General features: G+C 40.5%; 1 protein-coding gene across 2 annotated transcripts in view; it reads right to left on the reverse strand.

Moving 5' to 3' along the window:
- The window catches only part of LOC104681621 (chromodomain-helicase-DNA-binding protein 6-like), a 180,294-nt gene that overhangs the window by 70,181 nt on the left and 97,930 nt on the right, over positions 1 to 12,183 (reverse strand). For both annotated transcript variants that reach the window (XM_030915211.1, XM_030915212.1), the window contains exons 4-5: positions 11,832 to 11,979; positions 9,876 to 10,025 (exon numbers count right to left, since the gene is read on the reverse strand). In XM_030915211.1, coding sequence (XP_030771071.1) covers positions 9,876 to 10,025; positions 11,832 to 11,979 — 298 coding nt within the window. The remainder of the gene's footprint in view (positions 1 to 9,875; positions 10,026 to 11,831; positions 11,980 to 12,183) is intronic.

Below are 12,183 nucleotides of genomic sequence, written 5' to 3' on the forward strand. Positions count from 1 at the left end.
CCTCGTCTATTCTTCATGCACACCATGCATGCCTCTACCTCAGGACTTTGTATAGACTATTCCCTCTGTCTAAGATGTTCTTCTGCCCTGCACAACTCCCTCTCTCCTTTACCTCCTTCTATTATTCGCTCAAATATTATACTTTTAGTGAAGGCAACTCTGACCACCCTATTTAAAATTGCGATCCTCACCCTGAATTCTGCATCACAATTCTAATATATTTTTAGAATAGCATTTACTGCCATTGATGTACTAGGTAATTTTCTTATTTAAGGTTTATTAATAGCCTCTCCCTATTTACTTCTACTCTTTGGAAGTTTTGACCTAGGTCCTTTGGCCTCCCATGCCATGTAGGTTCAAAATGTGGCAAATGTTGGAGGGAGAGACCAGTTGTGAATTTGTTGCAGGCTTTTCCACGAGGGCAGGAATTTCTGTCTCTTTTGTTCCCTGGTGCTATTTCCAGAAATTAGACAGTCCTTGGCATATAGTAGGTGCTCAATAAATATTTCTGAATAAATAATGTTAGGAGATTTTGCAATAGAACATGGTAACAGTAGTAAAAAGCAAGTACTATGAGAATACAGAAGCCAGAGCACTTGGGCGAATTAGAAGAGGCTCTGGAAATGATGTGACATATGAGTTATATCTGTGGGCAAGCAGTAAACTTTCACGACTGCTGACTACTTTCACCACCCCAGACTAGCAAGCAAGCATCCACACATGTACACACACACTCAAAGGAACAAAGTTCTCTTCCTTACTACTAGATTGCTTCAAATATTTTCTTATTCTACCTACCATGAAGAATAGATAAAAATGGTTTCCGATGATAGGATTTTGATTACAATTCAGAATATTTAACTAAGACCAAATCTAAAGAAACTTTAATACACGGATGAAGAAAGCACAGGACTTTGAATATTAAAAGAAGTCAGGGTTTAAACACTTTTCATTATAAGAAATTTTCAAGTGAAAATTAAGGAGTTTGAAATAAAATTTCAATTTGTTTTTTTGGCACTGTTAAAAAAGAGAGGGTAAGCACTCATGTTAAAGAATCAATAGAGATCCAATCAAAACCGCTCAACTACATGGAAACTGAACAACCTGCTCCTGAATGACTACTGGGTACATAACGAAATGAAAGCGGAAATAAAGATGTTCTTTGAAACCAATGAGAACAAAGATACAACATACCAGAATCTCTGGGACACATTTAAAGCAGTGTGTAGAGGGAAATTTATAGCACTAAATGCCCACAAGAGAAAGCAGGAAAGATCTAAAATTGACACTCTAACATCACAATTAAAAGAACTAGAGAGGCAAGAGCAATCACATTCAAAAGCTAGCAGAAGGCAAGAAATAACTAAGATCAGAGCAGAACTGAAGGAGACAGAGACACAAAAAACCCTCCAAAAAATCAATGAATCCAGGAGTTGGTTTTTTGAAAAGATCAACAAAATTGACAGACCGCTAGCAAGGCTAATAAAGAAAAAAAGAGAGAGGAATCAAATAGATGCAATAAAAAATGATAAAGGGGATATCACCACTGACCCCACAGAAATACAAACTACCATCAGAGAATACTATAAACGCCTCTACGCAAATCAACTAGAAAATCTAGAAGAAATGGATAATTTCCTGGACACTTACACTCTCCCAAGGCTAAACCAGGAAGAAGTTGAATCCCTGAATAGACCAATAGCAGGCTCTGAAATTGAGGCAACAATTAATAGCCTACCCACCAAAAAAAGTCCAGGACCAGATGGATTCACAGCTGAATTCTACCAGAGGTACAAGGAGGAGCTGGTACCATTCCTTCTGAAACTATTCCAATCAATAGAAAAAGAGGGAATCCTCCCTAACTCATTTTATGAGGCCAACATCATCCTGATACCAAAGCCTGGCAGAGACACAACAAAAAAAGAGAATTTTAGACCAATATCCCTGATGAACATTGATGCAAAAATCCTCAATAAAATACTGGCAAACCGGATTCAGCAGCACATCAAAAAGCTTATCCACCATGATCAAGTGGGCTTCATCCCTGGGATGCAAGGCTGGTTCAACATTCGCAAATCAATAAACGTAATCCAGCATATAAACAGAACCAAAGACAAGAACCACATGATTGTCTCAATAGATGCAGAAAAGGCTTTTGACAAAATTCAACAGCCCTTCATGCTAAAAACGCTCAATAAATTCGGTATTGATGGAACGTACCTCAAAATAATAAGAGCTATTTATGACAAACCCACAGCTAATATCATACTGAATGGGCAAAAACTGGAAAAATTCCCTTTGAAAACTGGCACAAGACAGGGATGCCCTCTCTCACCACTCCTATTCAACATAGTGTTGGAAGTTCTGGCTAGGGCAATCAGGCAAGAGAAAGAAATCAAGGGTATCCAGTTAGGAAAAGAAGAAGTCAAATTGTCCCTGTTTGCAGATGACATGATTGTATATTTAGAAAACCCCATCGTCTCAGCCCAAAATCTCCTTAAGCTGATAAGCAACTTCAGCAAAGTCTCAGGATACAAAATTAATGTGCAAAAATCACAAGCATTCTTATACACCAGCAACAGACAAGCAGAGAGCCAAATCAGGAATGAACTTCCATTCACAATTGCCTCAAAGAGAATAAAATACCTAGGAATCCAGCTTACAAGGGATGTAAAGGACCTCTTCAAGGAGAACTACAAACCACTGCTCAGTGAAATCAAAGAGGACACAAACAAATGGAAGAACATACCATGCTCATGGATAGGAAGAATCAATATCGTGAAAATGGCCATACTCCCCAAGGTTATTTATAGATTCAATGCCATCCCCATCAAGCTACCAATGAGTTTCTTCACAGAATTGGAAAAAACTGCTTTAAAGTTCATATGGAACCAAAAAAGAGCCCGCATTGCCAAGACAATCCTAAGTCAAAAGGACAAAGCTGGAGGCGTCACGCTACCTGACTTCAAACTATACTACAAGGCTACAGTAACCAAAACAGCATGGTACTGGTACCAAAACAGAGATATAGACCAATGGAACAGAACAGAGTCCTCAGAAATAATACCGCACATCTACAGCCATCTGATCTTTGACAAACCTGAGAGAAACAAGAAATGGGGAAAGGATTCCCTATTTAATAAATGGTGCTGGGAAAATTGGCTAGCCATAAGTAGAAAGCTGAAACTGGATCCTTTCCTTACCCCTTATACGAAGATTAATTCAAGATGGATTAGAGACTTAAATGTTAGACCTAATACCATAAAAACCCTAGAAGAAAATCTAGGTAGTACCATTCAGGACATAGGCATGGGCAAGGACTTCATGTCTAAAACACCAAAAGCAACGGCAGCAAAAGCCAAAATTGACAAATGGGATCTAATTAAACTAAAGAGCTTTTGCACAGCAAAAGAAACTACCATCAGAGTGAACAGGCAACCTACAGAATGGGAGAAAATTTTTGCAATCTACTCATCTGACAAAGGGCTAATATCCAGAATCTACAAAGAACTCAAACAAATATACGAGAAAAAAACAAACAACCCCATCAAAAAGTGGGGAAAGGATATGAACAGACATTTCTCAAAAGAAGATATTCATACAGCCAACAGACACATGAAAAAATGCTCATCATCACTGGCCATCAGAGAAATGCAAATCAAAACCACAATGAGATACCATCTCACACCAGTTAGAATGGCAATCATTCAAAAGTCAGGAAACAACAGGTGTTGGAGAGGATGTGGAGAAATAGGAACACTTTTACACTGTTGGTGGGATTGTAAACCAGTTCAACCATTATGGAAAACAGTATGGCAATTCCTCAAGGATCTAGAACTAGATGTACCATATGACCCAGCCATCCCACTACTGGGTATATACCCAAAGGATTATAAATTAGTCTACTACAAAGACACATGCACACGTATGTTTATTGCGGCACTATTCACAATAGCAAAGACTTGGAATCAACCCAAATGTCCATCTGTGACAGACTGGATTAAGAAAATGTGGCACATATACACCATGGAATACTATGCAGCCATAAAAAAGGATGAGTTTGCGTCCTTTGTAGGGACATGGATGCAGCTGGAAACCATCATTCTTAGCAAACTATCACAAGAAGAGAAAACCAAACACCGCATGTTCTCACTCATAGGTGGGAACTGAACAATGAGATCATTTGGACTCGGGAAGGGGAACATCACACACTGGGGTCTATCATGGGGAGGGGGGAGGAGGGAGGGATTGCATTGGGGAGTTATACATGATATAAATGATGAATTGATGGGTGCTGACGAGTTGATGGGTGCAGCACACCAACATGGCATAAGTATACATATGTAACAAACCTGCACGTTATGCACATGTACCCTAGAACTTAAAGTATAATAAAAAAAAAAAAAAAAAAAAAAAGAATCAATAGAGATCATCCAAATATGGAAAACGGGTTTTTATTTTATCCTAATGAAATGAAAAGGGAGCAGCATTTCCGAAATACACATCGAAGTAGGAAGGAAACTGGAAAATCAGAATCTTTTTTTTTTTTCTGAACAGAGATTGTGCATAAGTACGATCATGTGTGTATAAACACTCAGTGTATACAGATACACACAGATATAAACTAAATCTGCTTGCCAGACACACTTCCATAACAACCATCTGTTCTCAACTGCTTGGAATTTCCTTAAATTATCCTTCAAAGAAGACCATTTTAATTCATACACTTTTTATGTCAGAGATTTATATAATCTTAATATTTTATCCTTAGGGAAAATTTTCTAAAACTTTTAACCCTATTTACCTTCAACCTCAACCAACTACCTCTCTTACTTCTATTTAGCAAACCATAACGAGGGAGCGTAACAAGAAGCAAATCAGGTTTGAAACCACAGTATTTATCAAGTGCCATGCAATATACAAAACCAGTAACAAGCTTGATGCCCAATTTCAAGGGGATTACACTCATCCAGGGAAGACAAAATAAACATATCTGTCTTAGAAATATCCCAGGGTAAATGCTAATTGGTCAAACAGTAACTACAGTCCAATGAGAGTTCAGAAAGTGAAAACAGCATGGATTTCAAAGCATAGGTGAGGTTTTAGTTGGGCCCTAAAGAACACTGGCTCATAAAAGAGGACAGCAAAGAGAAAGGTAAGATGAAATGAGAGATGAAAGAACAATCTTATAGGATGTATGATGCATATCTAGAATGCTAAGTAACCTGCCTTATTAGAGTGAAAGCATTACACAAGATGAGGAGTAGGAATGAGAGTAAACAGGTAGTGTGTGGACACATCTTTAAAAAAAAAAAAAAGAAAAGAAAACACAGGAGTTTTGATCTAATAAGGGAGTTAAAAAGTACCCACCTTGGATTTCGTGAGCAAGAGACTGAGAAATACCAGCAATTCCCTGGTATTTTGGGAAAGTTAGTCTGCTATCCGACCGGGGAGAGCAGAGACTTGTGGCGGGCAAACTACAGAAGTGTGTGCTGCAGTAAATTGTACACTGGGCTCAGCACAGGGGGTGGCAGCAGAAACCAAGAGGAAACAAATATAGGAAACAACATAAAGACAGTGTGGGAATGGGTGGTTGTGCCCAGTGAAGAAATGGGAAGACTCAAGAAATTACCCACCCAGGCAGAGCTGATAGGAGCCTTATGATGAAGGGCCCTAATGGACACTTCTGCACCGAGTCACACACGCTAGCACAAAGCTACGGCAATGCCAAATAGCAGCAAGGAGCCTCAGAAAAGAGGCCTGTCTGAGGGTTTAAGTGAGACAGAGATGAATACCAGTGAGGAAAAAATGCCAGTATATGGAAATGGAGGAAACAAGAGTCTGGAAGAAAAGAAAAATCTCTTTCCTTTCTAATACAGAGGTTTAAACAAATCATCCCAGTTTGAGTTTTAAAGCAGTTGAGGGTTTAAACAAATCATTACCAGTTTCATACCATAATGAGTTTTAAACATATTTATTCACTCACTGAATAAGTATTTGATAAGTTCAACTAAGTAGGTCTTTATATTAGCTACCAACCAGCAGAAACATAAAGTTCTACCTATGCTAAGAAAAATTACAATAAATTAAAAAGTGATGCCTGTTTTTGCAAAACTCTGCAATCTGACTGGGGAACAATCAGGAGTGATCATCAAAACAGTATGGCAGAGGCACTGAAAATCAGGACCATCACAGGCTACGAATGAGTGGTACAAGGGTGCCAGCTGAATTTAGACTTAGGGAATAATAATTACAATAATGAAAAACATTATCGAGCAGAAGATGGAAAGTGCCACTCCATCTGAATAGTTCCTGGGAGTAAATGTAAATTTTATTTTATTGAAACTCTCCTACCTGAGAGGCACATAGGACAAAAAAAGATACAAATCCTACACTAACATAACTCATGGTTTAGAAGAAGGAAACAAAAAATTTGGCAGGTGTCCGAAGGACAATGACAGTTAAACATACTAGAGTGCACTAAGAGTAGAGGGGAGGGGCACTTATCCCCAGCTCGGAGGAGCAAGGAACTTTCGGGAGGAGGAAACAACTGAGCTCAGCCTGCCAGGTATAGAAAAAGGCCTATCAAAGAAGAGTGCACTGTACGCAGACACAGAGCACAGCACAGGAGAACACCACGAGCCAAAGCTTTATTCAAATTCAAGTCCTTCTGTTCCAAAAGGCAAAATCACACAAACCACCCAAATTGCAAGAGGCAAAAACTGAGACAGCCTTGTCAACAGTCTATACATTGTAAATAAAATACACCACAGAACTCTAAAAGTTTGTGTTCCAGACACCAAAATGAGTTTGACAAAGAATAAGAAAATAAAGAGTCACATTTAGGATGGAAACTTTTCTACCCCTGAATCCCAAGCTCAGGATTGTGCTACAGAGTCCAAAGCACAGCTGTGATAATATGCCATTCCTGAGCTAAAGTGAATTGTGTGTAAAGATGTTTTAGCAACTCACCACTTGGTAACCAATGCTGAGGTTGTGATCTGGGGCTGGGACAAGGGCCAGCAGTCACAGAAGTGGGCTGAGCATGCTGAGAAGATACTGCATAGATCTGCAGAGAGATGGTAGTGGGGCCATTCTGGTGCTGACTCCATCCCCTTCTCTGCCCTGAGCTAAAGCTAGCAGGCAGGCAGACACCCACCTAGAGGGCCCCGGGAGAAGGATATAGGAAAAAGCTTCCTCTTCTTCAGTGATTTTCTGTGCCACTGGATGTGTCTTGAGATTGCCTGGAATCCTAGATGAGATTCAAGGCTTTCAGGCTTTTCGTTAGTGTGGGAAATCTTTGTTCAAACTTCCTCAGGAAGCCCAGTATGTAAAAACAGTTTTAAGTGGAGCTGTTTTGGTTCTGCAGCAACTAGGACTCTACAGAGCACCAATTTTGAAAATCACTCGGTAAGCTGATCTCTCCAGTCCCCTCACTGGCTGTGTGGCCTGCCCTGCATGTTAGGCCAGGCCTTGGCTCAGAGGCCAGCCCCACATGGTCGCACTTCTCTGAATGTCAAAGCCAAAACCATGAATCAGGCCTCTCTCTTCCTTAAATTTGGTAAAATTTTTTGAGATATAATTCAGATTCTAATTTATGTCTCTCCATATATAAACCCTCTCTTTGCTATATCCTTAGAAGAAAAAAAATGAGTCTTAATAAGATACCCAACATTTCCTGAACTATTTCTCTTAGTTAGATCAGCTACTGCTGCCCTTCAGGTGCCAGGGGAGAAGTCATAACAACATCTGAAAATATGGTCAACGGCTTAGGCTAAATGGCTACTAGGAGAAAATCAAATTCCGTATAGTGTTTTAACTACCAAACCAACCATAACATCCCCAAGGAATGAAAACCCCATTACAAAGCAATACAATTCTATCACCTCATGGCAGTCTTGCAAGGGCTATTTTTAAGTATTAATATTTGCTTGAAAAGTATTTTAGTGACAATACATCAAATTACTATTCCTACTGTTATATTCATTAGTTGGATAACCCTTAGCAGAGACATGAAATCAACTCTTACACGCTAGTCACTGATTAATTGCTGCTATGTAACTCTGACCTGGATTGTTCTGGGCTTTAGTTTCTTCATTGTTAAAATAGGGACAATAGTCCCTGCTCCCTGCTACTTTCTATGCAAACATAGAGTGAAAGAATATGTGGAATTATATGAAAATGGTTTAAGTTGGAGGCAAGGTAGTCGAGGAAGATGAAGTACTATCAGCTTCCATAAGATACACTAGCATCCAGGAGGAATGACAGGTATTTGTGATGCTACTGCTCCATACAGAGTATGAATTCTGCCAAGTCAGCCCAACAGTTGACTCCATAACAACAGACAGCCATGTCCCAGAATGTGCTCTTGGCAATAACGCCCCTCATACATGCACAGCCTGCTTCTTCTCTTGCTTTTCACTTCTTCTCCATAAGCTCCTTGGCACAGACCTCTTTATTTTCAACATTTAACCCTTCTCTCCTTTCTAGTGCCTCTGTATCAAGCGCTAATACTATCATCTTCTTCCTTGACACTGCTGCCAACAGAAACTGCTAAAATGCAAATACGGTGGTCCTACTCCTCTGCTTCAACTCATCAGTGCCTCCTATCCCTTGTCCAATCTGCAGGATAAAAACAAAATACCTTAGGTGATATTCAAGGCCCTTCACACTGTGACTGCTCCTACCTCTCAGTCCTCCTCTCTCACCACCCCTCAAATTACACCCCAGCATCCAGCCGAGATTATCCATTTGTCATATCACAGCTTGTGGTGCCATTCAGTTTCTCGGGCTTTATGAAGTTCATGTTGGAAAAGTTCCTCCTAAGTCCTTGTCTTCCTATACATCTGACCACTCTTGCTTCTGTGCAGCCTCTGTACCCAGCACATCTAGACTCGCAATACAAGCCTGTTGAATCAGAGTTCCGAGTTCCAACTATAATTACTAGTTCATTTGATCTCATCCACTTAACAGCTATTTATTATACAAAAGACTTTTACATTCTTTTTTTTTTTTGAGACAGTGTCTTGCTCCGTTACCCAGGCTGGAGTGTAATGATGCGATCTTGGCTCACTGCAACCTCTGCTTCCCAGGTTCAAGTGATTCTTGTGCCTCAATCTCCCAAGTAGCTGGGATTACAGGCCTGCACCACCATGCCCAGCTAATTTTTGTATTTTTTTTTTTGTAGAGATGGGGTTTTCCCATGTTGATCTTGAACTCCTGGCCTCAAGTGATCCACCTGCCTCAGACTCCCCAAGTGCTGGGATTACAGGTGTAAGCCACCATGCCTGGCCAAGACTTCCACATTTTAATGAGAGACAGACAAAACAACATCAGAGATCAGACACATTCAAATGCAATTTGTGTTGTGGTAAATGCTTTAAGGAAGTACACAAGGGGCTGAAATAGAACATCATTGGGATGAGGGGCAGGAATCTACTTTAGATAAAAGAGTCAAGAAGGACCTCTCTAAGGAGATAACATTTTAGGCAAAACTGATAAACCAGTCATGTAAAGCATCCCAAGCAGAAGGAAGAACAGAGGCAAAGGTCTACAGGTGGAAAAGAACTGTTAGTTCAACGCATTAAAAGACAGCCAGTCTTTTGGCTGGAGAGTAACGAGACAGGGAAAAATTGTTTATCTAAAAAAATGAAGAATTTGGTGAAACAAGGCGAAAGTGTGACTGTAGAGGGTCCTGCTGAGCACAGTAAGGAGTCTGAATGTTATTCCCAGTGCAACAAGAAGTTATTTGAAGCCTACAAGCAGCAGTTAAAATGATCTGACTTATGCTTTAGCAAAGGGCCAAGAAACAACTCTGTCATCTAGGTCAAAATGACTGTCCAGCCAAAGTCAGGACCCTCATGCAAAGGCCATACCTCCGCCTGCCAGGCCAGTGTAGAAGCTGAGAGTGCAGACGTTCGACCAGCTCCAAGAACAGCAATTGTTTCCCCATCATCATCCACCACTTTGAAGTCCAGGTCCTCATTGTATTTTCTGCGCTTTACTTGCCTTCCAGAGCGTCGTTTCTGCAGGGCAAACACACCCGTCAGAGAAACTCTCTGAGTGAAAGACAACAGCCTACATAAGAATACCCTCATCTACATTTACTAATATGCCAAGGAGAGCTTTCTTGCCTTACAAAAGAAATCTTTCTTAAAGACAACTCTTTTAAGGACTAAATTCGGTCAAAATGGGATCTAGCGGCGTAGGGGACAGAACAAAAGCTCAATCTCCAAATTGCCATGATCCACTAAAAAGAAGGGGTAATGTCTCACAGTCCAGTAAGACGTGTTCTGTTGATCAACGGTAGTGACTTCCCCCCTTTCAGAATCCACTTTTCCTCCAATAAAACAAGGATGGGAGCTGAACTCTATCATCTTTGGGGTCCCTTCCAGCACTTGCTGGAAGCACAGATTTTATGACATGATGACAGTTTTTTATTGTTTTTCCTTAAATTCACCATCCTTACCGTGTACTTCTAAAAATGTAGTTAGAAAACTACTTAGTATCAATTTTTTGGATTTACTTTGAGAATCTCGTAACGCTTCTTGAAATGCAGGGAGACATCTTAAGTGTGACAAAACAAGGTTCCTAAGTCACCTCGATTGTGATGATCTAAGGATTCATCTCTAATTAAGAAGCCTGTACTTTTTAATATTCAACAACAAAACAGCCCAGTGGCTTTCCACAAACAGAACAGCATACAGTTCATCTCTACATACTCATCATATCTCAACAGTAGAATCACTCCAGGGAACCATTTACCAGCCAGTTCACTCTCAAATATTTAAACCTTAAAAAACAAAAGCAAAATCAAAATCCCACCTCTCTTTTCTTCTACAAGATACCTCCTGAGCATCTCTCTTGTGTTCCTATCACTTCTTCACTAAGTTGCCTCTATGATGTTTTACTTTATATGAGGGATTTCACATAAAAACCTCTCTCCAACACCACATACAGATCACCATTCTACAAACACCTAATTCCCTGCCAAATTCCATCAACTCAGTGTGCCTGGCTCCTCTGCCAATCTAGACACTTAACAGCCACCAGCCCCAGTTTATAGGCAGTGAGGAGTCTGCTCTGACACCAGACACTGCTGCTTATTAATACTATGACATTACTAGCTGTCATTTTCCTACAGGGAAGAGCAGTGAGAAACCCATGAAGGTCCAGATGATCCTAGAAGGTATAGTATGTCAGTCTTATTCTAAATGAGCCTTGCAGCAGCATGGCTCAGATAAATTGCTATGAATATCAGAGGAAACAGAGCACTTTCAAATATTAGACTTCATGCTCAAGAGAGGTTCTCAACTCAGAAAATCCCTAACACTGTCACGGGCACACTTTGGCATATTTTTAGGAATCTGGTTTAGACGGGCAACTCCATGTTTCCATGTTTGGCCAAACTTTCCTTACTTGTTGGCATAATGGATACATTTCTGACTTTCCCAGCACCTGGGATTATGAAAATGTCCTTGTACAGGCTGGCCTGCCACTCTGAGCACTAAATGCATTACCTGCATGGCAAAAGAGGACTTACAAGCTTGGCTCACAACTTCGTTTTCCACATCAACTCCCTCTGCAACCTAATATCCTGCAACTTTTCAGGAATGAGGCAAACACCACTAGAAAACTGGGATATCATTAGTATACTGATCGGGCTAGGGAAAAAGGCTACAGTCTACCTGCTCACCCACCAAAACAGTAAAAGCCCAGGCCAGAGCTAGGGAGTGTGCTAGAGATAGGCATAGAGGAGCAACAGGATCAGTGTGAGCCAGATCCCATCCAGCAGCTGTAATCTCCACCAGGCCTCCCGGTCACAGCTGTACCTGGCTGTCTGTAGACTCAGTGGACTCCTCAGGACTCCGCAGAGATGGGTTCGTCAGGCCCTGATCCAGCTCTAAACTCTCCACTGTAGTTTCACTTTTCCTTTTTCCTTTCTTCTTTTTCTCCACTGGGGTTGGTCCTTGCTCCTTGCTACAAGGAGAAATTCAGAATTAAAACTGTTGGGCAGTTTTTAAAACTAAGATTTCTCATGTGATCAACATCATGAAATCACATCCTGGAATTCTAGGGCCAGGGCAGGCTTTAATGGGGGAATCTACAAGAGTTTCTTCCCAGAAATAAACAGAAACATGGGAAGAAATATCTACATGGATCAACGCAGAATTCACTTTATTA

This window comes from Rhinopithecus roxellana, chromosome 13 (assembly GCF_007565055.1).
Source record: "Rhinopithecus roxellana isolate Shanxi Qingling chromosome 13, ASM756505v1, whole genome shotgun sequence".
Classification (NCBI taxonomy): Eukaryota; Metazoa; Chordata; class Mammalia; order Primates; family Cercopithecidae; genus Rhinopithecus; species Rhinopithecus roxellana.